The sequence below is a fragment of the Callionymus lyra genome, chromosome 4 (genome assembly GCF_982586985.1).
Source record: "Callionymus lyra chromosome 4, fCalLyr1.hap1.1, whole genome shotgun sequence".
Lineage (NCBI taxonomy): Eukaryota > Metazoa > Chordata > Actinopteri > Syngnathiformes > Callionymidae > Callionymus > Callionymus lyra.
The window spans coordinates 36,881,955-36,909,928 of NC_141821.1; the positions used below are offsets into that span (position 1 = coordinate 36,881,955).

Here is a 27,974-nt window from a genome sequence, read left to right on the forward strand (position 1 = left end):
ACAACCTGTGTGTAGAGAGTGCATTTAGCCCAGAAACTGATGTATGGGTTGCCATGGTAACAACCTACGAGGACTACAACTACACACAGGGATGCAAGTCTTCATAAAAATCACTTTTTATAATGTTGACATGACTTTAAGTCAAGTTTTTCTTCTTATATTCATACAATTATAAATCACTCAACTCTTTACATTCCAAAAAAGGGTCACAGATTAATAAAAACATCTTTATTCATCAATAGTCATGATTATCAGTGTTTCTGCCATCACAACAATATTTTTCTCCATATAAAAAAGCTGAATAAGCACATTCTCTTATGTACACTATCTTACATGATTACATAGATTTCTTCAGAGCCGCAAAAACCTGCAACACTTGTTGGAAAGTAAAACGAAAATGGGCCTGAAATCTGACTTGTTTCTAGGGGAGAAATATATCTTGAATCTCAGCTTACTGGCTGGAGGTGTTGCCTAGCAACTAAAGCTCATCAGATAAACGTCTGTTCAGGGGTGTTAGTTTTAAAATATTTATCTAGGTATTAAGAGTATGCTGGGGAGTTATCGGAGAGAAGATCTGGATCACCCAACAACAACATTAGTAACAACTACCAAATAATATATATAAAAAAGCAGCATTAGGGGGATGTTTACAAAGTGTAAAAGTAAAGCTGGAATGTCGTCGTCTGCAGACTCAAGGCTCCAAGAATCAACGATGGCACTGAGCATATTACTGTGCAGCAGGAAACACACTGAAAGGCAACAGAGAAGTGAAATGATGCTGGAAGCTGCAAAAATACTGACTGAGGTTCAGTTTCTGTCCACACTGCTCTTCCTGGTTTCACTGTCCGTAAACATGTGGTAGATTTTGGTAGATTTAACCTCCTGGTTAGCAGCGATGCAAGTTCTTCTCGCATTAGCATTAGTCGATGGCCCACGTTGCCATGGGACCAGCTGTGATTCTGCCAATCAAACATTCATATATGGTCGTTGGAGATCGTCCCGATTGTGTCGGCCACGCTGCTGAAGCCGACCTATCAGGACGAGAGTCTGACATTCTGTGTTGACTGTCGGAAACGTTTGAATTGAAGATGCAAGAGTCCAGTATCGTCTCTTTGATGAAATCACATCCCTTTTCGTTAGTCCACCTCCCTCTTCTTGACCTCCACTTCAAAGTCCAACACCAGCAGTTTGGTTTCCTCCGTCCCGTTCCTGCTGCCCACAGCACACACCAGCCGCGTGTCGGAGGCTTTAAAGCGCCAAACGACACCCCCTGCAGACCAGAAATATGTTTACACATCGCTACTTACAGAACCCGTTTAGCAATTACATTTCTCAAAAGGCCACTTTAAGAAAGGGGCCGTCAAGCATATTAGCTTGGATTTATACTTATCACTCTAACTTATTATTTTATTGTATTTTATATAACCATTTTAAAATCGGATATAAAATAACTATTTGAAACATTTTCTTAAATTTTGCAAAAATGACAATAGCTGAGGAACAAAAACCCTACAGTCATACTTACAGACTAGTAGTGTATCATGGAAATCAACACGAAATAAAATAGTTTCTACATGATCTTTGACCTCAAGAGGGCCACATAAAAACAGTTAAAGGGTCACATTTGGCCTTGCTTAAGGATGATGTGATCTTTTGTTCTACCTGATCCCCGACTCTGCAGAGCCACCACGTCTCGTAGGTAAGCTCCAGTGCGCAAGTCCCACAGCTTGACGGTGCCATCGTCTGAGCTGGACAGAACCAGACCTCTGCAGAACTGAAGGCACGTCACTGCTGACTGGTGCTTGAAGGGACCTGGGGGGTGGGTGGGGGGTGACAAGTTATCAATGGTTGCATCTTTAAAAATCAAGTGATCACAATTAGAAAAACAAAATGGTTTTATACAAAAAGATTTGGTTGAGAGATGTTATGTTGACTTTTCTTTAAGAAATGCTTCATTACTTATTTAAAAAAATGAATTCAATGATTTCTACATTGGAAAGTAAAAAGAAAGAAATTATTAATTCAAGATAAAAAATTGAATAACAAAAACACATTTAACCTTTCAATATAACAATGAATGAATACAATTATTTATTTTGGTTTCCTTAAATACATTTTTGAAATAATCCAAATTGGAAGCAATAACATGATGAACACTTTAGTGTTTTCTTTTTTCAGATAAAACACCTTAAAGGCATTTTCAAACACCAATTCAGATCAATTTATTTATTTTAGGCTATAGTGTACTGTTCATTTTACAATAAGAGCCAATAATATAATGTAAAGACATAATAAATAACTATTTAAATTACTTCTTTGTGTCTTATATTTATTCATCCACGAGATTGAGATTATTAAATTTAAAACCCATGTAGACAGTGCTGACGCACGCACGCACGCACACCTTCATGCTGTGCACACTGTCTTCCCCATCATCTCTGTTTGGTCTCACCTTGCAGTGTGTGTAGACATTGTCCTGTCCGGACGTCCCACACTCGCACCGTAGAGTCGGCGTTTCCCGATACGAGGATGTTATCCCGCAGCTCCATGCCGCTGGTCAGGGATTGGTGGCCCGTCAGCGTGTGAACACATGCGCCTGAGAAAGCACCAGAAAAATAAGCAGAGTTGTTCGTTTTCATTTCTGATTACCATCAACAGGGCAAACAACGCACCCGTCTCTGCATCCCAGACCCTGATGGACGTGTCCAGAGAGCCGCTCACCACGTAGACGCCATCAAACTACAACATTGAAAGAGAAGTTTATTTTAAACATCAAATAAAAATGATACTGAATCTATTTAAGTATATCAGCGCCAATCAGAATAGTGAATGGTTGAATTTAATGGAATTTAAAATGTCTTTATTTTCTTCTTTCTTTACTTAAATGTTGTGTTATTAAGCATTTATTTATTTTCTAATTATTTAATTTATTAATGTATATATTTGAAGGTTGTATTATCCTTCTTTTAAGATTGAATTCAATACTTTCTATAGTCAAACTTTCAATGTGTTTAAAAAAAATGTAATTAAATTATTTGAATTGAATAATTCTTACACATAGAGGTTGATATTCTAATTCCAATAATGCAAAAATATATTTTTGAATTGAGATATTTTATTTGTAGCTTTTTAAATTCGATTGCCACCCGACATTACCAAAAGTACTGAACTACCGATCAAATGTTTGCCATCATGGTGACACTATTACCATACCATCAATTATACATATCTTAAAAGAGTACACATTTTAAAATGAAAATATTTAGTCTTCAATTATTAAAAATAAGTTTCAATCTTTCAATATAGTGATTTAAAATATTTAAAAACATTTTGTACCTGCAGAGAGTACACTCTGTTGGTGTGACCCTGCAGGGTGTGCAGACACGTCTCTGTCTCAGGGTCCCACACCTTCACCCTGTAGTCGTAGCCCCCCGAGACCACGCGATGGCCATTGAACTGAACACAGCGCACTGCCCCCAAGTGGCCGGTGAGGACGTGCTCACAGCGTCCTGTTGTAACGTCCCAAACACGCAACGTTGTGTCCCGAGAGCCAGACACCACCCTGCAACACAAACAGCAGGTTTCATGACAGCAGAAACACATGAACGTGTCCTATATGAAGACTGTCTTCAGACATGAAGAGGGTGTGACATCACTGGGCTGGTGATCGGGTGCTACCTGTTGCCATGGAGATGCATGCAGCGCACGGTGGACGTGTGTCCGTACAGTGTGTGGACACACTCTCCGCTCTCTGCGTTCCACACCCGCAGCGTCCTGTCGGTGGAGCCACTGATCACCGTGTTGCCCGTCATTTGACTGCACCAGACTCCCCCCGTGTGACCCGTCATCGTGCGCAGACACTGAGGGAAAGGCAGCAAGATGGAGGACATGAGTCATCACGGCAGTTCTGATGATTCATCGAGATGGGCTCACTATCATACTACAGCCACACTCCCATGTGTAAGATGCAAAACTGAAAAACAGTGCCAGGTTTACCTGCGTTTAAGTTAAAAAAGCAATTAAAAACAATTATACATTTTCTTTGATAAAAGGAAAACAAAACAGACTTTCTCAGATGAAAACTTTTCATTTTTGTCTTCCCATAGTGTAATACTTATAATCGCAGCTTGGTGCCACATTTTTTTGCTTATCATATTTTAGACTCTTAAGTTTAAGTCACAGTTAACATCAAAATAAAGACTGTGTGTGTGTCTGTGTGAGAGAAAAGTGACGTTGAGTCAATATTTGTTGGACTTAACTGCCATGTAATAGGTACACAATTAAATTACAGTTTTCTCTAGAAAGCACTGTTGTCGTGGGTGATGCGGAGAAATTGTGTTGGCAATCCCCAAACCAGTTGACTTGAGGCAATGCGTGTCTGTGTGTGTGCGTGTGCGTGTGCGTGTGCGTGTGCGTGTGCGTGCGTGTGCGTGTGCGTGTACTGTAATGGCAATCTTTCTAGCTGTATGACACACGTCGCCTCCGGGGAAAGTGACAGGCAGGTCTTGACGGTGGTGAAACGTGGGCGTGTCTGTAAAAAGAATGTTCAACCGAAACTAAACAAGGCCGCCTGTGTTTGATCAAGACTGACAGGAAGGACAAGAGGAGAGGTGACTGCGCACACAGCCGGACCAACTGACTCGCTACGAGGCTGACGAACAAAACCAGAGATCCACTAACACTGGGTGTCCATTCTCATGGTTCTATGCCAGAAAAACATCAAGAAAGAACAACAATTGGAAGTTGCCTGAAGAAGGATAAAGTCACTAATTATATAATCAACATGATATTTATGGAAGTATATCAGTCACATCCGAAAATGACATGTTCAATCTAATATTTCAGTTGATAAAACTTCAAAAAATTCAAATGTTTAGTTGTTTTTCTTTTATTATAGAATTTCTTTTTAAATAATCAGTAATTTCTATATTTGAAAGATTACATTTGTTTTATTGAATCTTTGAATTCATTAATTACTTTTAAATACTTTAAATACATTTTTTGAATGTTCTTGAGTATGATATCAAAATCGCTATATTCAATTTAAAATGCTACAAAAGAATATTAAATTTAGAAAATGCATTTTTTGATTATGAATCAATTAGAATGTCAAACCATGTGTATAAAATAATTTTTTTTTTTAGAATTTTCTAATTCAATTATTAAAAGAATAAAACAAATTCACATTTTCTAAATAAAAATTATTGAATTTGATTATGGAAAAAACTAATTGAACCTTTCAACAGAGAAACAATTTAATCTTATTATTAATTAAAATAATGTAATTCTTAAAACCTTTTAAATTCAATCATTCAGTATTCTGAAGGCACAGATATACTTAAACCTTCAGCAAACACACACACACACACATAAGCTCACCTGTCCAGTTATGGCCGACCACACTTTAAGTGTATTGTCATCAGAGCCGCTAACAATCAGGTCACCGCTGAACTGAAGACAAGTGATCACATGATCGTCGTGTCCTTTCAGCACCTGTACAGCAGAGGAGAGTCAAAGGTCGTTCATACATAAATATGAAAGAAGGGTGTGTTGTGGTGGGGGTCAGTACCATGGGCTCCTGAGCACCCCCTTTCCTCCAGTTGTTCTCAATACGATGTTGCCTGATGAAGGTCGACTTCCACGGGCTGACAAACAAACCCTGCCTGGAGCACTTCCTGCGACGAAGTGAGGGACACTCGGATATACCTGAGGAGGTATTGGATAATTAAAAAAAACAACAACATTCAATATAACATTAACATTTTTTTAATTCAATCATTCTATATATATGATGCCTCCATTATACTACCATATGTTCACAGCTAGTTTGACTAAAAGAAGTCCACACACAATGAGTGTGTGATGGAGCACCGGTACAGGATTCATTAGCATGTTGGCCTCTATCAGCTGACCGTTGGTGACCACAGCAATCGCTCAGTCATTGGTCGATCATGTCATTGCCCCACCGGCCCGACAGCAGCAACTACAAATGAGTCTGATGGCTGGCGCCGTTGAGCTGCAGTTAACTGGCAATCATTAGTATGGCTGTGGCGAGGTGCTAATGTTAGCTAGCCTCATTGGTATGAGCGCAGAGTGCTGGCAGTGAATCCTGGCTGACTGGCTTGATGCCCAGAGAGAAGGAACAACACTGCATTGCGCTGCATGGACGCGAGGAGACAGGATTTGCATGTCGAGACAGAGAACACCGTCATCCAGACGTCTTACTCTTTTAGAAATGTCCCCCCCGCCCCCCTGAGTCAGCCTCAGATGCCGGCGAGGATCGTGTGTGAGCAGAATGTGTACTTCATGATGATTTTAGTAGAGGAGAGACAGAAGCCAAACATCATGAAATAATCCCTCAAACTGCACCAAAACAAAAGCCTTAGAGCACCAGTAAAAATGTAACCCTAACAGCTCCAGTCTGAAGTCAGTCACGATCAGGCCTCCTGCTGTTTAATGAGCTTTTTATATTCACGAGCAGTTAATGAATAATAAAAAACGCCTCCAATAAAGCCGCTTTTTATCGTTAACACCAAACCTCGCTGTTATTCAGCAAAACCGTAAGATAGAAATTAAACTGTGCAAAGGATTACCTTCTTCTCGACACTTCTCTCTCCACAGGAGGTTGTCCTCGGCCAGGATCCTCCAGTACCTGCAGGTCTGAGCTGCCTGCAGCAGGTCTCGGGGAGCCAGGAAGGTCAGAACGTACAGCGCCAGCTACCAGCACAAAACAAACATACATATGTGGTGAATATATACACTTGTGTTGTTGTTCAAGATCCAAGTCTACCTCTTTGGGGAGCAGGGATATGAAGTCCCTCTGGAACTGGGGCTCGATAACCTGCATCATGTGCTTCACCTGGCTGGTTTCACAGCTGTCAATCAGCTCATCCAGGGCCAACAGCCTCTCGGGTGCACTCCAGGTCTGAGGAGAAGATAGGACTCAACTCACACGTTTTTACGTCTCTGGCTTCCCCTGAAGTACGGATATGTACTGAAAGAAATCTTGTGATACCATATGTATGACGGAACAGGTTCAACAACACGACACATTGTGATATACTGTATATCTCAGCATTGTGCGAACAAGGATACATTTGTAGTTTTGTTTGAGTTCTTGACTATGGTGTTGCAGACTACATGACTATTGACTAAGTCGCAACTGTTTTCATTTGTATTGAACCTAAAATATTTCTAAACGTTTTTGACTGCATCCCACTTCTTCAATCAATGCCGGGATCTTGCAGGATCTTGACTGTTCCTTTAGCTGCTAAGCAAGTATTAACTGTTGCCATCCAGCGAAAGGAAGTGGAATATTGATAATGTATCATTAAAAAAAGATTGCGATATTTAAGTGTGTTGATATTTTACCACTAAGGAGCTTCAAACCATCCCTGTGATTTTTTTATTTGTTTACCTCAGTTCTGTAATTAGTTCCATGCGCAAAGCCAGGAGGACATGCTTCTCTACCACTCTGTGCAGCGACAGATCCCACTTGAAACCATCCTCAGGAAGAACGCTTGCTTTTTACAGCACCAGCTTATGTGAGCAGAGCTCATGTTGGCGCTTATATTGTTAATATCTTACTGCTCCATTATCACTCAGCTAAATATAGCCTGCTGCCAGTTTGTGTGTCCAACTCAATAGCACATGTTCGAACTTATACTTATGCTGGAATATCATTGCCATGGAAACATGTGGTAGAAGGACTTTTTTAGAGGGAAAAGGGATACCACAGTTTTATATTAGATAGACCACAGTCTTGTGTGTCAGTTTACTAATGTGATGATGTCAGAGATGCTCATTTTGTCATGTATATCCATCCATCCTTCGATCCATCCATCCATCTATATCTTCTCAGAGAACCCAGCCCAGGGATCCAGCTGACTCAGCATTATGCAAAGATGCATATTATGTGCACTACACGTTTTTTATTTTACTCATGCCATTTTACTTTTGCCTTACCTTAAGGACAGGCCCCGAAAATTATGCCACCATTAAAACGGTATTTGATTTGTAATTTAACATTGTAAATGTTGACACTTTGTTTTAGTTTTTTAGGCATTGAATACGATTTTTTAATAATGTATTTTTTTAATTTAATCACTGAACTATAGCCATTATTATAATTTAAACCGTGTCACAATAATTCAACAAAACATATCTTTTATTCAATGAATATAAAACCATTTGTATAATCGTGCCATCAGACAATAACAAATGAGTAGCAAGCCAATGATGAGACAGCAGACGATGTCACATTATCGGCAGAAGCTTCGTATATTTAAGGGCTGCAAAATGATGTGTACATTTCTTTATTTTTTAACAAAAAATGTCAACGTTTCAACAACTAAATTCAATCATTCAATAATCTATCCGTTTTATAATAATTGTTTTAAAAAAACCCAGAGACAATTGTACAGTAGGTTCACGAGCCTCTTCTGCACTAGATTATTGAGTCTTTATATACTCATTATTTTGTATGTCACACAGGTATAACTTTGTTTAAGTCTCCTTTAGCGACTAAAGCAGACTCATTGCCGACAGATTCATAGCCAATTCACAAGAAATGAACCCTCAAGTATTAAGTACTTCTTAAAACACTTTTTTAGAAAGGTCTCAAAGGAAAAAAGGCTTTCACAATCTCAATGCTGCTGTGAGTGACCAATCTTGGCGACTTCGAGGAAATGACAAACATAAGTGAACAGGCTTCAGCCCAAGATGACTGTTGAGAAAGCCTCGCCAACACCTTGTCCCCTCTGAGCACCGACTTGTCATGGTATGGTTGCTCACCTGGAAGGTATGAAGCCAGTCTTGCAGGCCTGAAGGAGGCGGACCAGAGGCCACGCGCCGGCGTTGAGCTGAATGTCCGTTATCAAGCCGTAGTTCACCAAAAGTTGTGGGAGTGGCCTGGACCAGACTGGAGGGACTACGGAAAACATTGGTTATAGTTTATATTCTGACTCAGTCTTTAAATCGGTGACATGAGAGTTTATAATCAAACTGTTACAACAGTTTAAGAAGATACATGTGTGAAAAGCATCAACATGGAGACAACACTCACCTGATGTATCCGCTGCCTTTGCAGTGCTTCTTTCCAGAGGGAAATGGACGCCCATCTGGACCGTGGTCTAACTTCCTCTTCATCTAGTGGCACCACAGAGAAAACCAAAGACAAGTTAAGCTAAGAATAACATAGAAATGATCACAAATCATTTCAAGGTTGTTGCAATCCTATAGAGAGATATATCAGTGCCACCACAATATTGAACTTAGCATTTTAAATAGTTTGTATATTGAAAGCTTGAATTTGTAATATTGAATCCTATATTTATTTTATTTTTAATCAACCATTTCAAAATGATTATTTATACAAATATTTCAATAAATAAAAACAAATTAATAAATAGATATCTTTTTAATTGATTGATTTATTACATTCAAAATGTTGGTTACATTAAAATGGTATATTAGTGCCACCAGACAATACCAAAGAAGTACTGAGGTACTTGATCCAACTTTAAAGCAATCATTTGGCATGATAAACTCCCATACAATCCTTCAATTGCAATGTGGCTGAAAGAAGAAGACTCAAATCTTGGTAAGTTGTCAACAAGAACAAAAGTGAATGCTGGTATGAAATGAAACTTTAATTCAAAAGTTTAAGATGCACCGCATTGTCTGTGGCTGTAAGAAATATTTTTAACAAAACAGTCCAGTTTTGAATGACTTTCCTAGTTATACAGTATATACTATTGTGTACATATAACCAGTTCTTGATCGAAGCATGAGCCACTTCACCTTAAATTGTTCTAAATTTCTGAAATGTAACACATCACAAGATACATTTTTTCTGATTCTAATCATAAAATAAATGGTTTTCTAAACAAGGTTTATGTAGAATAATTTATGTCAATTGATAGAAATATAAATGATGTTTAGTGTGGCACATGGTGGAGTAATGAGGCTTAAAAAATAAAAAAAAATAAAAAAGGAACACTGGTTCACAGACAATCGAGCCAGAATTCTGAATCAGCTTCCATCTCTTTCCCTGGTGTCAGTGAATGAAAGCAGGAATGCAGAAAATCAGAGGAATGTCGCCTGTGCAGCACTGGTCCAAAATAGAACACACACACACACACGCACACGCACACGCACACGCACACACGCGGCTGAGATGTGCCAGTCAGCAGCTCCTTCCTCCATGCATCCTACACCTTAAAAAACCCTCATGGTGTCGCTTAAACAACAAGTCAGCGATATATACCCAAAGCCGACTCTTGCCGCCGCACATCTGGCAACAGGCTGAGAATTTGACTCATGCCGCAGAGTCACAATAAAAAGCAGGGCTTTAGAGAGGAATTGATAATCTGCTTTTCATTGTGGGGTATTGTGTTGATGGATTCTGTCAACAGATGTCGCGCTTTTGTAATTTTTGTTGAAGCCAAAAAATAAATCTCAAATAGAATTTAGCACGGCTGAATAGAAGATAGAGAGCAGAGACAAAAGAAAAACAAATGAATAAAATGGGTTTCCTTTTGATTTATCTTAAGCTTTTGATAGTTGTCCTTAAGCTCACTTTGAAAAGGAATAATATGCCACAGTCATTTCAGAAATAAAGGATGCCTTCTTTGGATATCAAACCACAAATATCAACAAGATAAAAGTATTTACCATTCCATTTAGAGGTTGACACTCTTTTTATGGAACTATAGAAACACCAACTTGCACATGTTCTCTTCAGAAAGACACGTCATCCTAAATAATCTAGTGATATCTCTATTTGAACTTGAAGGGTCTACTCCAGATAAATACCAACAGTGAATGTAGTCCAGCTAGGCGAGTCAATGTCAAATAAATGTTGCGCTAATGTGTGTTAAAATTTGCACCGAACACCATCTTCAAATGAATCACCAGTCGGATCACGATTCACCTGTTGGGCTGCAGGATCTATGAGGAAGATACTAAAAAGCTGGTGGCAGAGGCGGAAATAAAAACACTACCACCGATTGTGTTTGCATCTCCTGTCGTTTCACTCTCAGGCCGGGCCTGGACACACAAACGTGCACGCGCACACACACACACAGGGTTGGAAGTGGGGGAAGGATGTGTTCCTTCTTCTCCTCTCTCAAGGGATATCCACGAAAGATCCAGTGATGGATCTTTATCAGAAAAATAAGTATTTCAGTGTCACTCTGACATAAACCTAAAATAAAGATGCACATATTGAGTTACTTTTGTCAGATTTCCTGCATTTTAATGTCTCTAATGGTTGTGATAATCACCCACCATTTTAAATCACCAAAAAGATTTGCTCTTAAATCTAAATAAAGAACCAGTCGACTACTTTTTGTGAGGCATTCAAACATCCATAACCTAAATAGGGATTATATTTTAAATAAAAAATCCTGTTCGAGTTTATTTGCATGCGAGGCTCGTTCTAAGCAGCGCGTCACGCGCTCCGCGTGCACCTTCACATCGGGGACCCATAATTCAAGTGGTTGGTCGTGGATGTGGGGGTTTCATCTCCGTGGTTCAGTTCCGCAGTGTTGCACGTACACACCGACATGTGCACGCACGCACGCACTGGCACACGCCACCACGTGCGCGCGCTCCCGGGACACTCCACTGTCAAGAGGGAAACCGCCTCGTCATCCGGGTGACGCGCGCGTGACACCCGTCAATCAACCCTCGATCGAAGGATTTGTAAAGTCAGGATTAAATAAAGGTCTCGAGGATCTGGTCTGACCCAATAACAAGCCCACGGTACTCACTTTGTAGAAGATGAGCTTCAAGGTGCCGTAGAAGCCCATGGCTGCGCCGGCAGGTTGGGTTCCTCCCCCGGGGAGCGAGCGAGTTCCGAGGGAAGGTGGAGACCAGAGAGACCTCCAGAGGTTCAGCGGCGAGAGGGTGAGAGAGAGTCCGCAGTCTAACGCACCGTCCCGGTCAGCGAGGAGTGCGTGGAAGCGACGGAGAGAACGACATCCACGGGTGAGAGCGAGTGCAGCTCAGAGGAACACGCACGGACATGTCTGGCGGAGGCAGAGAGGGGGAATGCGGCGGGAGGAGGGGAGGAGCCGCGGGAGGAGGAGGCGACGAGGGGCCACCTCAGCCTGATGGTCGCGTCGAGATCCACCTCCCTGGCGTGGACGTTTAACGTTTTCACTCGAACACGGCCCTTATTTATTTCAAATGCAACTGAATGAAACGTTGAAAGGATGACACAATTCCAACTATATTAATAGTAGTAGTTGGTGTGCAGGATCGGGTCTGCGCATGTGCGGGAGAGATTGTCTAAAAGACAATTTTACAGCAAATGACCATCGCCTTTCATCCATCTCTTTAAATCTACTACACATGCAAACTTAAAAAAGTATTTCAATAAATAATAAAAAAAATGTGATTGTCGGTTAAGAGATGCTTTTAGAAAACCATTTTTATACTACTTTTATATACGTGTCATGGAGTGTAGCGATTTGTTTTATTCATACAATTGCATAACATCAAATTACTGTTAAATTTCAGGTTTTGGATAAATGTATGTTGTATTACATATTTATATTATGTATACATTTGACACATTGTCTTTGGAAACACATTTGTAATGAAGCCACAGTGTTTTTTTTCTTTTCACATCATGCAAATTAAAAATAATATTAATTTGGATTAAGATTATTATTGTGTACATCATCAAAAGCATGAATGAATACATTAATAAATAAAAAATATAATATTGTACAGTTAGCCAAAGTTACCACTAGTCTTAGTAACCATTCGGTCCACTTAAGTCTGTTCTCTGTCCCAGGAAAACATTTAGGATTTCTTTACTAGATGTGTATGTGAATATGTACGAAAATACTAATACAGTTAAAGGTCTGCTGTTCGTCATGTGTTTACTGCATTTCATTTTTTAAGTCATGGCTGCTTATTGCTTTGACACTTTCTCATTATAAATAAGGACATGCAGCATGCAAACCAATCTGTTTTTCAAAGAAAAACATTTATTGACAAACCGTACAGCTTTAAAGCAATTGCTTTATTTTGCCTTGTCTCTCGTACATGTGCAGACCAGATATTGAAGGCTTCCCCGATTCTGCGATGACAACAAGCACTAGCAACACTGATTCAGCAACTCCCATAAGGTACTGCAGCATTTTACATACTTAACTAAATGTTATTTGTTGTTTAAAAGAGCACTTCACACACACAGAAGTCAAGCAGGGGGGGGGGGGGTCATTAGAGGTCCACACTTTCTCACAGCTGATTGACCCGTGGGTCATCAGAAGTGAAACCCCTGCTGGCACATTGTCAGTGCTTACAGAGGGTCAAGGGTCAAGTCTCCTCTGTGAGAGTCAAAACATGGCACCACCTGTCTCACCTGTGCATGTTTTTTTGACACCTGTGGATGAAAGCCACAAACAATCTTTTCTCACATTAGCATGGAGGTCTGAGTTAGTCCACTTCTGTGGATTCTTGTGACATCCGACTCTGGGTGACTGATCAATAATGTGTTGGGAAACACAGAAAAATTCCTGTTGACAGTGATTTTTGTGAAACGATCAAACTGATGGCAACGATTCATACGTCCTTTATGAGATTGTAAAAGAAAGCTTAAGTGATATATTAGTCTGAGATCCAGGAGTGAAAAGTACATTCCAATCCAAATATTCAGAGTTAAAAATTCCTGAGGGGGAAACGTTGGATGGATAATGTAACATTTGAAACTGTCCTGTTACTGAGTTGTGTCAATAAAACTATGTTGCAACCTGCCTGAGTCATTGTTCTTGTGAGGATGGTTCTCAGAAAATCTCTAAAGGAAGACTTTGGACAGATATGTTGTGGCAGGAACAGTAGTGTCAATGAAATGATTAGAGTTAGAGTCACATATATCAAGAAAAATAGCATTTGAGGCTGACGCTGAAACAACCCAATATTTAATAGATAAGATAGTCTTTTATTGTCTTTGTGAGACTTTGTTTCAGTTCTTAGTGAAACACAATTTATTTTCAAACATAATCTAAAAGCTAAAGATAATAGATCTTGAGTTTCAACTCACTAGTTCCTCTTTAAACCCTCATACAGTGCATTCTGTTCTATACTTGGTTCCAGTCAAAGCATGAAGTTTGTTGACTTCTGAGTTGCTGCAGTAAAAGTGCCAATTGAACCCTAACCACAGGTATTCAGGCACGTGTGTGCACATGTTCGCCAGATGAACAACATATAATCAAATTTCTTGCGACCCAACCTACTGGATGACAAATGTTTTCTTAGATAGGAGGAAACAAGGTCGCTCCGAATGTAGTAGAGGTTACACAAACAATGAGGTCCAAAGGACTATCAATATGTTACTAAGTTTCAAACTTATTTCCATCATTTTTGCCAGAGGTAAGTATAGAATAACTAATGAGTCAACTATTAAACAAGGCCAATACATACTAGTGTGTGCAGTTCTTGTTTGTTCATTATTTGTCACATGCTTTAGCGCCCCCTGACTGGCATTACAAACTGATATACATGAGCCGACATGAGTTGTTATTCATGAGGCACTTCAATGTCACCATCTCTTAGGTCTCATCCTTTGGTCTCCTTTTATTTTGATACATCCTCTTCAAATTCAACTTCACAGATTAAGCGCTTCTGGTCCAAGACTATAATTGATTCAGAACACAATGAATAAACCACATCTATTAAAAACTCCCATCCACGGTGAGCCATTCCAACTCTGACGTCACAATCAACAGGTCGAAAGGCACAGACCCGAAACATCTGCACAAAAATAGAGATTGAGATAAATATTTACTTCATCCTATATTTTAGGTCACTTAACAGTTTTTGAATTATCATCAGTGTAGGTTATTTATTTGAATTGTATGACATGATACATAAATAATTAGAATTAAGAATTAAATGTTTAGAGAAGCACAAAAAAGATCTGGATCCTGTGGCCCCCTGTACGAAGAAGTATGTGGATTTCCTACTTAAAACGGGCGTACACTCGAACCAAGAAATGGTGCAAAAGAAATATTAAGATGTAAGACATGCTTCTGTGTTGACATTTATATTTTACAAATGCGATTATTACCACATATTTAGAGAGACTATTAGGGGAAGTGTTGGGAAATCCATCCATTTATTACCCTCTTTTGATTGTTGATGCATATGAAGTTTGCATGTTTCATGTGTGTATGCACTCTTAAGAAATGAGGCCCCTTGACTTTTTTTTTTACCATATATATCTATTCCAACCCTCCAAAATAAAAAGTGGATTCAAGAAGGTTAAGAATTGTTTTGTTATGTTATCTGTTTGTTGTTATCCTTTCTTTCTCTACTCGTTTATCTACAAACAGTCCCTCGGGAATGCAAACCCGCAGTCTTTACCCTCTGAAGGCCTTGTAAAACCTGAGACTGCTGTGTGTTCTACGCATTACAACAGCTGACTCTTTCCCACACTTGAAGACGGTGACTTGGGCCGAGCGTGGTGAGAGCGTGCCTGAGGGCCGAGGTCGACTGTGAACGTCCATCTTTGAACGTGTGCACAAGAACACACACTTGTTTTTCTGTCAGACTCTGCAATGAGAGCAGAGCACTTCAAAGACACAATCTTCAAAAACATGTGTGAATATGTTGTGGCTGGATGCGCTAGTGAGCGTGTAAAGAATCAATAATGACTGAGGGACATAAAAAAATGTGTTGAAGATTGGTTTCAACTCATATTTGTGTGTGAGTTTGACATAGAATAAATGATTGTTTATGAGCTGCAGTCAGAAAGCCAGTGCACATATTTTAGTAAGAGCCGTGTAAATTAATCAAACACTCCTCTGAAACATATTTTAATTATTGTAAAATTATTTTATAAAGCTTTCTTTCATTTTCAGCTCAACCATCAGGAGCAATCAGATTAGAGTGTCTTGCTCAAGGACACAATGGCACAATCATGGATTGAACCCTTAACTTCTCAGACACCTATGTTTTTAAGTTTTTAAGACTATTTAATAAAATGTACAGTACCTGCTCATTTACTTGCTCATTTATCACTTTTGGTTGCAATTGTGTGTAAAACAGCCTGCCACCTTCAGAGGCTGCTCCATCCACCTCCAAACAAGTTGCTGATAAGTTACTAGCATGAGAGATCTACTTTGTTCAAATCAAGGCTATTTTCTTACGACTAGATTCTCAGAAGGATGCAGTGTGAACTCCTCCTCTGTCTATTTCAAGTCAACGTTTAAGGTTTCTTTATTAATACCAGGTGGTAGATTTGTTGCGCAAATAGGAACTCAGTCATCTCATTATAAAAGATACAACAACAGGCATACAATAAGCCAATCCACAGATCACACATGACAGAAAAGACAAAACAAAGAAGTAGAAGTACTTAACATCTCCCTTGAAAACAGGGACAGGATCACATTGTGAACTAACTTTTCCTCATTATTATTGCTGGGGGTATGAAACTGTTCTTAATCTGGTTGACAATTTGATTCCTGTGAATTAAATTATTATGAAAATGCTTGTTTTGCTAGAACTGTACAACTAATTAATCCAAGTACTAGTTATTAAGTATTATTTTCCCTGGTAAAAATAAGAAGATTTTTTTATATTTCCTAATAAATCACAGCGAGTGCCCTGCTACTGTTAAACTACACTTAGCTATAATTAATAATAAATATTACTAAATAAATAAAACTTACTTAAGTCTGATTGGGCTTATAGATGTAAATCATGATAAACAAAGATGTGTTGGAAATCAATCAGAGTTGTTTTAACTTGAAAAGGCACTGGCAAATGAATTCATGGTCAGGAATGGTCAAAAGGTTAAAAGGTTGTGGGTTAAAAACAGTGTAACGTTGAAGAAACTTAAAATTAGTTTTGGGGCCAAATATTTTACATTTTGGTATCCAACTTAGTTTTTTTTGTAGTCAAATATGAATTAAAGCGTTATTTTTCTAAAGTCTAAATCGATGCTCTTCCTTGGTAAATAAAAGCAAACAAGAAAGCTTTCACAAAGAGGATTCAAACATTCCTTCAATGGACCTTAGAAAGCCAAACACTGTTCAGTCTGCCTCTTTATTTCTCCAATGCTTCTCTGCTTACTTGTTAATTCTTTTAGCCTTTGATCGTAGCGAGATCTCTGAATCTAAAAGCTTAAATCTCTGTGTTCATATTTATCAAAATGTTAAATTTTTAAAGTTTTGTGAATGTTGAACTGCTTGGTCAGTCTTCAAAGAGAAACTTAATGTCAACAAACTGCCCTTAAGACTAGCAAGAAAAGATTCCCTTGATGACACATCATAACATATAGGAATAACCTAAAACAACCGTCTGCAGAGTCTTAGTGCTCCACCATCAGTACACATTGAGCCTAATCCATGTTGACGCACATCTGTAGCAGCACCTGAATCTGATTTAGACCGGCTCAGTCCAGCCTCCATAAGGGTCATCAGATCAGATGCTGCGGTTAAAACAAGCTGACAGGAGGAAACCCTGAATGGACCGGTCAAAGACGTGCACTGCAGCAAACAACAGGTGCGAAGAAGAAACAAGCCGGGCGGATCAATAATTGATGCCGAGGGTGTTGGTGGGATGTAAGTGACTTTAGAGCTCATGTATATTTTAACGATCCACTCAGCGTTTGTCAAAGATGCGACCGCTCTCTTGGGAGAGATGAGATTCATCCATGCGAGCGAGTCATGCCGCAGGAGGAAGATGAGCCTCAACAGATGGAGGAACCGATAACAGTAAAACAACCACAGAACAACACCACCATAATGTCAATGTTGATGAGTGTGCACTTTGTTGCTCAACAATAGACCAGGTCAGGCATCACATAACACGTCTGACAGCACTGGCAGCGTACCTCAACTTTCAGGTTTCCTTTTCATGAGGAACTGTTCAACACAGATTACTGTAATAAGATTTAAACTGAATGGTTGCCAGATTTCACTTCAACATCTCGCCAGGCCTTTGGATATTTTAAGAGATCAACACACGAGGACCCTCAACATGACAGAGATGGAGGCGATCCTAATTTTTCAGATTTGTTCTAGTGCATTACAGATAGTCTTTTCTGATAGTTCAGGTTCCTGATTACTATAAAGTTTTGCAGAGTAATAGTGCAATGAAAATTCTCAAAGTAATACGTTTTTTTCCCTTATGGGCCAACGTCGGTTGTACAGAACATCAATCTCAATACACTTCCATTTTATTTGAAGTGTCAAATCATATCTCAAGACACTATGGTTTAAATAATACGTCATAAGAGAAGCAAAAACAGGTCCCAGTGAATCACAATAGGCAACAGTGGCGAGGAAAAACTTCCTTTACCACACAGATACCTTGAGCAGAACCAGACTCGGTGTGGACAGTCTTGTGCTGTGACCGCTGGGAAGAAGAAAGAGGAGATGGAGAAAAAGGGGAGCGGGGGAGGCTATACAAGAAGCTAAGTGAAGAGCGAACCCTTTAAAAATCCAGAAATCCAAATGAAATTACAGAACTATGGGTGTGTATATTGTCAAGATTCTGGCAATAGGATATGTATAGCAAAAAAAGGTTTATATCTATATATTATCAGTTTTTCTAGGACTAAAAGTGTCCAGAGCTTGTTCCCTCTAACAATCATTGTGAGAGGGAATTGAACCCTCCATCCTTGAAATGATGATGCAAAATTGTCCAACCTTGTTTTGGGGTAGTGTGTGTGTGTAGATTACGAAGAAGCTTCAGCAGGAAACACCGATCTTTACAGCTTACAATTGGTCTATTGCCAGAAGACATATTGTTGAATTAAATTCAGATACTGTTAATGTTTTATAACTTGCTTTAAGTTTCAGGGGCTATGTGTAAAAACTAAAAGAAAACCAGGCTTTTGACCCTGTAACCTAGTTCTGTGTTCCTTAATTATATATGAGTGCTATAAAAGTGTGATTTGGTCAGCAGCTGCTCCTGCTGGAGCTGTCTGATGTCTGAAACCAAAGAAGAGTTTCAAGTCTGGAACTGACGTGACTTGCAGGGTTAGGCGTCTCTTTTCAAACTACCTGGAACCTCTTGGGAAACGTAAATCAATTTACACCAACAGAACAGAACAAGTCAGGAAAAGGACGATGGAGCTGGGGACCAATCGGATTTTACGAATTTTACAGGCATTTTTAAAGTGTCGCCTTACACACTGTAAAAAACCAAGAGTGTGTGTTGATGGGAATAACACCAGAATAACAACAGAATAAAACACCTGTTGATCATTGTGTCCTGGACACACACCAGCACATTCAAACAAGCCTTATCTTTCTTCCACCGCTTCCTATCAGTGCTAGTTACAGTTTCTATGGTGACAAAGACTGTGGAGAACGATAACCTTTGCTTTGTGAGTTGTTTTATTTTTGTTAAAGATGATATGACCTACACATCAATTTTGATACCGTTTACTTAACAGAAAATCTCTTGTTCTGATTCTGTTCTTTGGGCTCTCCAAGTCTGATATGTCTTGAACACCTTACGAAGAAGACACCCTGACAAGATACCACCCTTCCTATAGTGGAGAAGCAGTTGTACTCACATCAATAACCCAAATCTTATTTTCACATGTAAGAATATATAATAGATTAATTGGGTATTTGGAAGCTTTGTCTTTTGGCTCAGTGGTTTCTTTAATGCGACACACCAATACAGCATTCTACATGTTATTTGGAAGCCATAAAATATTTTTTTATCACCTGTACCTGCATGGAAGCTTTGTCAGGTGTTATGAGTTGTAAAAATGTTGTGCGACTAGTTAGGACTCGGACAAGTTTGAATATTTTATCACCATATATGACACATGCAAGTCCATCTCCTTCTTTTAACATGCATTAATTCACACCGAAATTAACAAATATCTTTAAATCTAGACATTGGTAAAGGTCGGTTTTGGGAAAGACATTCCAATATCAGTGCCAGACTTCTGAAAATGGTTTCTGAACCAAGAATATCAACAACATTTTTCCAAAGAAGTTTGTTGTGCTTCAAAATATATTCAGATTATTGTGCATGAGTTGGCATGTTTGAGGGACTTTGAAATGCAGGTCCTGATGTGGTGCGAACATTTACCATGTTTAAACAGGAATCTATTGCTTTTTGGTCTGGTTACTATAAGTTATCTTAGGGTGGAATACAACTGCTCAGCATGAGATTCAATCGGCAGGAAAGTTTTTGGTTAAATTGCACTTAACAACCCACAATGAAGTAACGGTGATGGAAGAAGGAGGTTTTTTGTTTTTTTTTAGCTGTTTTCCATACAGTCTCACAACAAAGCCAAACAGCAGTTAGATGGTAAATAATGTGACAAATTCCATACATAAAAACTATTTGAGACGACTTCATATTAGTAGAGGTACATTTTGAAGTGTAATTTATATATTAAATAAAAAAACTGTGTCAGGAACACAAATTAAACAGATTGTTCTTGACTCAGGATTTATTTCTGTGTTCACACTTTGTTATTATAAGAAGCTTCTAGGCTGATGATAGAGCACAGTACACAAGTATACTCACACATAAAAGAGATCTGGCTGGGTTGCACAATAATATTTCACACAAAGTTTGAAAAAAATGATCCAGAATATGTGTCTGTGTGTGTCCATGTGTGTCCGTGTGTGTCCGTGTGTGTGTGTGGGTGTGTGTGTGTGTGTGTGTGTGTGTGTGTGTGTGTGTGTGTGTGTGTGTGTGTGTGTGTGTGTGTGTGTGCGTGCGTGCGCGTGCGCGTGTGCGTGCGCGTGTGCGTGCGCGTGTGCATGTGCATGTGCGTGTGCGTGTGCTGACTCTGCAGGACCATCACAACTCCACCGACTGGAATGCAGGAATGTGACCTCAGACATCCACACAGAGGGGATGCGAGGGTGTGTTTAGGTGTGTCTGCCTAGTCAGGACAGTCCACTTTCACTGTCCACTGACTGTCAAGCTTGAAAAAGTATTTTTCCTTGATACCAGTTTGACTAACTCACCCCTGAGTTGCACACTGTTGTCAAAGATCGACAATATCCAGATGAGTCGATTCATGATATAGATCAAAGCATGGCAATTATATGACAAATGTTTGAAACCATCCTGTTCGGATGCAACCTTTTGTTTACAACCAGCCTGGATATCACACAGCACAAACTTCCGTTCCCAAACGGCCTACAGGCTTCCACGTTTCATGGAGAAGAACACAGTCTTTGTAGTTGGACCAGACCACCTCCACACATGTGGGACAAATGTTTTCACTGGGTTACAGATGTTTCTATTATGAGAAAACCCCTTTTTTCCATAGCCAAAGAGAAACATGTGACAATGAGAAGAAAGACTTGCTCTCACTACACACATGGAGTCATACAGGAAATGAACCATGGAAGGTTCAGGCAAATTGACTTAAACATCAACACAACACGAGTGTCAAATATCTTTTTTAAAACTGTCCGGCCAATTATTTAAACAAACACCATCTTTATGACAAACATGTATTCAATATTAATTTTAATATAGTCATAGTTTACATGCCCAAATATCATGCATGGTTTAAAGGGACAGCAAAAGGGGTTAAGAATAAGTCTAATTTGTTCTGTCCCTTATCCACATCTAAAGGATGTTGTTTAGATTCCCCAGCCAAGAATCTGAATGAGCTATAGTTAGTTTATTTGTGTGGTGGTGATGATATTTATGCTTTTCGGAACAAACACATATTTTCTGATCACCCTCAAAATAAGACATAAGAAATCAATCAGTTGGTTGGCAGGAGTTCCCTCTTCTTCCATGTTCCTCTTTATCTTATGCCAGTTTAAATATAGAGTTTCAGTATTGAGTTTGGATAAGTACCGGGATATTAGGCTTTTGTAATCAAGCCGCACAGAAAGAATAAATACTTTACATTTTGATTTTAGGAGTGTGAAAGGTTATATTTTGGGCAATTTTTTTTTTTTTTTTTGCCTAATTAGCTCGAAACAAACACTTGATGTTACAATTTAGACAATTTACAATTTAGTTGCAGAAAAAAAAAGGCCTGTAATATTGTATTAGCTAGTCCTGGTATTGCTGTTCTTGTGCCACTTTGATATGCCTTATTCTATACCTACACAACATGAAACACGTTTGTCAAACACATGGCCCGGTGACAAAATCCAGCCCAACATGTCATTTTATGAGGCCCACGGGATGTTTGGCTCAGGATCAAAGTATATCATTGTACATGTTGGGGACCCTTTAAGAGATAATGGATTAAATTCAATTTTACTTCAAGTGTAAAATCATAACAAAGTTATCTCAAGACACTTGACAGTTTCAGTAAGACTATATAGGAGAAAATCAAGATTGAAATTAAACCAAATGATCATACTTATTCATATCTACTAAATTATACTGTACAAAGGCTTAATTAAAATGTGATGGTAATTATTTTATGTGCCGACTGTGTTTTCGCTCCTCATCACGAAAAGCTCATTTGATGCGGAAGCAGGAATTATAGGAGCATTATATTCAATTAGCAGCAATTGCATTTGAATTTCAGATGCCAACAGTTGGCCCGAACAGATGCACTCTTACGCAGAAGTGCTTCACATATGCGTGTCGCTTCCAGCACCTCCTGCTTGTCTCCGCTAATATATTCTCATGAGCTCATTGATCTGAAAACAACTGACTCTTATTATCATTATTATTTGACTCTCTGAAGTAATTTGGTCTTCATATTCCCAGCTGCATACGAGCTCCATGATACAACATGATCAGTATTCTAAATGTGGCAAGAACCTACACAACAAGGGTCCTTCAAAAACCAGGTTTTTGCCCCACCATAATCCCTGCTGTTTATTTTTAATGCGATATAATAAGACAGAGAGATTTAACTGACCAAGCTCTTCAGGATCCCAATATTTACATCTCAAAAATATCAATCATTCCTTTCTCCATCTCTTTTGCTTGAATCAGTGATACAGCAGATCCTATAGTATCATCAGTTAGTTCCATTCCCGAGCCTTCATGTTAACCTGGTTATGGTTAAGTGTCGTGTTCAAGCAGGAAATCACGAGTGGGAGCAGGAGATCAAGAAGCATTAGGAACATTACGCTGGATAAACTCACTCCGAAGTGACAGCTTTCACATACCAGAGTCGTCACCGTGTCTGGATTCTCACCAATCATCTGACCTCACAGCCAGCCCGTGTGCCATTGTGTGCGTCTATCACACACACGTTTATTTCATCGAGTGCTTATAAGCCTCAGTCAACAAATCAACTCCACACACATTTAGGGTTAGAAGTCAAGATAAAACCGCTTAACTGGGTATTGAACTCTGTGGCCTTTGTGTGTGTGAGACTAATCTCCAACTAGGAAGTAATCCAGAGGGGAAAATGCATTTAGATTATGAGCTGCTGCTCATCAGATTAGTGCTCATACTTAAGGTTTCCATCAAACCGAGGTACGCTCTAAGATAGCAAAATTAAATAAAAACATTTTAAGGACATTTTAAAGAAAATAGGACAATAAATAAACGGGATATTTAGTGTTAACACTACATGATTTCTATTGACCAGTTTAAACCATGTTCAAAAATATCCATCCAATAATAATTATACAACAAGAGAAGACGTGAAGAAGAAAACAGCTCCTTGGTTGAAACTCAGGTTCCTTATCTATGGATATCTTATGATCTCCCTTAGATTTTGTGGGTTTTTCTCACACAGTCTAAAACCTACTCAAATGAATAGATGTCCAAATCCTCCTTTATTTATAATGATTATTATTTAAGCTCCATAACAACTCATTGCACTAAAACATAGAAACATAAGACCTTCACCAAGCAGCTCATGCCTATTAGTATTTCAGTTTTTACCCAATGTAACGGCATTATACTCTCTTTTTCATATTGTCCAGAACGCAACATGACACTGCTTCTTTCTCCCTCCCTGGATTGTCATCATAATCTGAAATGTCTGTTTAGAAGGTTTTTATAGCAGAAAAATAAACAGATGTAAAATTCTTGACGAGGTTAAATGGATAAACTTTTCTCTGAAAGTATCTGCATTACACATCTAACAGTCAAAAATAAAAAGTTTGTTATCGATTGGAAAAAAAGGTTGTATCACTGGTTCCCTTGCATGTTCCCAAATAAAAATTGAATACACAAAATCTAAAAAGTTACTTATCAATCTGAGAAACCACAAGCTAATAACAACAATGATTACTCAAGCCGCTATGAGACACCATACGATGCCAAGGGAATCACTGCTGCAGCAAAATGTGTTTTTGTCTGCTCCCATATAGGAAGCAGACTTCATATCTCATTTTTCCCCTGGAGATGCTCACATACATCAAAAGAATGTAAGAAATGTGTGGGGCAGCACATTCCTCCATCACCTGCTCTACGTTTTTCTATCTCTGCGGGGACTGGCAAAGATTTACACTGGAAAGGAAACAACTATTTATTTTATTATTATTTATTATTGTTTGTCATTACTATAACTGCCTTTTAATTGTTATTACATTTATGTTGTTATGTGCGTTTTAACTGATAAATAAAATGATAATGGGAGACATTTTTATAGGAATAACTAAAATGAAGTTGCTTGTTTTTTAATTTTGTAGTACTTTCAATAAAACTATTCTTATTTTCTTGCAATCAGTTTGCCTAAAGGCTATAAGGGAAAATGAAATGAAGGTAATGTTTTTTCAATGTGACACTGAAGAAGACTCACTCAGCAACCCCGTGGCCCGCAGCTGCTAGAATTTAGATTGTTTACCAAGAGGGAACTGGGAGACACGATGGCACCTGAAGGCCACACAGACTGACAAATAAACGCTGATGTCATCGACTGGTACTTGAGTGTTACAATCACTGTTGTCAGACTGAACTATAATGTTGACACAAAGAACACTAACTGTCATCATAACAGATGTTTAACTGCCAAACAGCATGTTGAGAGACAAAACATACAAGATCCTGTAGATGCATGCAACATAAATTCATCTATAGGTGGAATCACAACGCATTAAGCTTCATTATTAGAATTTAAGTTTCTTCAAAGGGTTTCATCTCATGTTAAATTCCTTTATATTCGTCTTCACAAGAGAGCGTGACAATATTGGAAAACAGACACAAACAGCTCTGAAGCAACTCCAATGATAATGATATAGCATGTTTAAATGGGTGAGCTACTGCTCAAGGATAAAAAACATCAGCTAGTAAGCTTCGTAATAATCTCATGTGTAGCTAATACAAAAAATATCTACACATTGCACAAGCAGACATTGTATGAGTGTGATTTCAAGGCCATGTTCACTTTTGAAGATGACAAATGTTTTTCATCACTTCTGCAGATGCACCTCCTTAAGGCATAAATCACGATGAAAGGTTTCATTGTGTAGTGAAAACAAAACAGCTTATGACAGCCATTTCCAAATGTGTTAAAAAACTTAAATAACAACAACTCAAATCACTCTACACATAATGTAAATGTACACTTAATAAGACAAAAATTGTTGAACATTTGTCCACTAAAAGTTATTAAAAAATAATTCCCAGAGTTGTGTGTGTATTCTGAATAGCCGGCTTGTGTGATCCAGTCTCTTCAGACTCGTGGCTTCCTTAAAGAGGTCACTGCTTCCACTACTTTTCCCATTAAAGATGCCTTAAGGTTCAGTCTTACAATAGCAACTTTGAAAGCATGAAACTTTGATGTGACTGAACATCTGTGGCTTCCCGCAGAGATTAAACGCTACTTTTGGTCAGGACTTGTAGGAAAGTTGTCTGACCACAGTCAAACAGCAACACACGTGAATAGCGCCCTCTGCTGACCACGTCTTTTTAATTACAGTCTTAAAATAAAAAATAAATTATCACACTTTTTAACTGAACGCTCTTTGTTTGTGTATATCTCAAACGATCTTTGTTGTGGTGATGGATATGGGATTTTAAAATAAATAAAATGGTGGCAGTCTTTATTCTGCCAACCATAACTTTTAAATTTTAATGACATGTTTTATTTGCTTTTGTTTGATATTCATGATGAATGTCGGTAGTTCTGCTCTCTGATGGAACAAATGCTCATGAAAAAAAAAGAGGGTCATGAAGACAGTTAACAATTGCTGTCTTTATTGCTGTGCCATCCTCAATTTATTATATTGTGATCCATATTGCTAAAAAGATATATCCTTAATATCAATAAGTAGGACTCAATTTTAGTTTCTTTCTTTTTCTTCATCTTTGTGTGATTATACATGTCCCACATGCAAAACGAAAGAAATTAAATGAGGGCAGACACCCTCTCTATGTTTAAGAGTAACCTTAAAACTTTACTCTAGATAGATACAACTTTTTTAATATAAATTGTTTACCTTTCGATAAATTATTATATTTTTCTTAGCTGCTACAGGCTTAGATTGTTGGAGGAGGAGTTTTCGACACCGAGCTCTCTCTCTCTGTGTATCATTATTTTGTGCATTATATTCATCCCCTGTGCAGTTTAAACTCACACTTTTCTCTCTACTGGAACGCCAGGGCTCCACCTTCAGAACCGTTTCTGGATCCAGGATCTCCACCATGTCAACGGATCCAGATTTCTCTCCTGCAACCTCCATGGACTCTTCCTCCCTTACTCTTACTTACTCTCCATCACCCCCCCCCCCAATCCACCTTCTCACAGACACCAAGTCTGGTTCTGCTCAGTTTTTCCTAGCCACTGTCACGCAATGATTCACTCATTGTTCAGCTGCTGGAATCAGTTTTCTCATAACATTAAGGCCATTTTAAGTCCCTTCTTTCTTTGGGCTTGGCGGCCCATTACAATAGTCAATTTAGTTGCCCAACCCTGTTATTGAGGATGGATGTGATTTATTACGTAATTTACAGTAAGCATACATTTTTTTATGATGTTCATCGTTACATATATTTTAAAATGTGGGAACAATGCAAGTTAAACTTACACACGTTTGTGATGAGGAGTGCAACCAAAGAAAGAGTAAATGATCACATGAGAACTCCTACCTGCAAAGGGGATAGAGACTCTTCCTCGTCTGATTCCTCGTCATCTTCCACAACTTCATCTGGCCCCTCCTTTTCCTCTTCTTTATTTTCCTCATCCTCTGCTTTGGGAAGTTCACTGGCCCGTTGTAGTTGAACCGAACAAAAGGGCTCTGACGGACACGACTCTTCTTCAATGGTGATGAGAGAAACCTGTCCCTCTTCTTCCTCCTCCGTGACATCTTCTCTAACTCCACACATGGAGGAGAGGAAAGAGGGCGATGAGGTGCAGATGTTTTGATTTTCTATGTTCAAGTCCAGTTGTATTTCAGAATTATGCGTATTTTCTTTGTCTTCTTTTTCCTCTTTCTGTCCTTCTTGGTCTCTTGTATTCTCCTCTTCTGCATCTTCTTCCTCTCCAACATCTCCCTCCATCTTGACCTTTCTTGTGGTGCAAAGCATTCTGAAAATCGAGCATGTCACTCTTAAAAACACTATTTTCATCATGGAAAAACAACCAAGTCATTGATGATAATAGTTTCTATTGTTTTGATATATTATAAAACTTCGAGCATAGCAATCAACGTTTGAATGTCTTCTAAAAATAATCTAATGGATGATTTGATATTGAAGGAATAGCACTGTTTACACTTGTTAGAACTGGACTGCGGTCGATGATACCAGGATACAACTGGTCCCGTAACTCGGCGATTTTTATCATGAAGAGACTCTACTGCTTTATTTAGCCCCAGACACCTTTGAGACACGTTCATTTAACTCAACTGTGCCTTCTGGGTCACCATTGCATGCAATGAACGCTAGCGTTAATCGACACTGACCTTTAAAAACGTCCTAAATTCCGCGGCACTTTCTATCTTCTTCGACACACTTCGAGAACTTTTTTTCGGTTCCGGTTGAATTTTCATCAGAAGGCATTAGGTGTGGACCTATTCATGTGAATTAGCTACATCTCAAACTTGTGAAATAAACTTTTATTTACGCCTCCTGCACATGGAGCATTG

At 38.8% G+C, this 27,974-nt stretch overlaps 1 protein-coding gene across 2 annotated transcripts; it reads right to left on the reverse strand.

Annotated features, from left to right (window-relative positions):
- Positions 1-213: 213 nt before the first annotated feature.
- Positions 214-27,964, reverse strand: LOC148082837 (F-box/WD repeat-containing protein 7-like). Of its 2 annotated transcripts, XM_087790100.1 has the most exons (14): positions 27,792-27,964; positions 26,977-27,415; positions 9,065-9,147; positions 8,794-8,929; positions 6,791-6,925; positions 6,594-6,717; positions 5,570-5,706; positions 5,380-5,493; positions 3,679-3,860; positions 3,337-3,562; positions 2,673-2,739; positions 2,453-2,596; positions 1,663-1,812; positions 214-1,270 (listed from the first exon to the last, which is right to left on the reverse strand). In XM_087790100.1, the coding sequence occupies exons 2-14, from the start codon at positions 27,412-27,414 to the stop codon at positions 1,137-1,139; spliced, it is 2,070 nt and encodes a 689-aa protein (XP_087646226.1). In that variant the 5' UTR covers position 27,415; positions 27,792-27,964; the 3' UTR covers positions 214-1,136. The 2 variants fall into 2 exon arrangements, with proteins under 2 accessions (XP_087646226.1, XP_087646228.1); XM_087790102.1 differs by lacking the exons at positions 26,977-27,415; positions 27,792-27,964 and adding an exon at positions 11,775-12,051.
- Between the last annotated feature and the right edge of the window lie 10 nt (positions 27,965-27,974).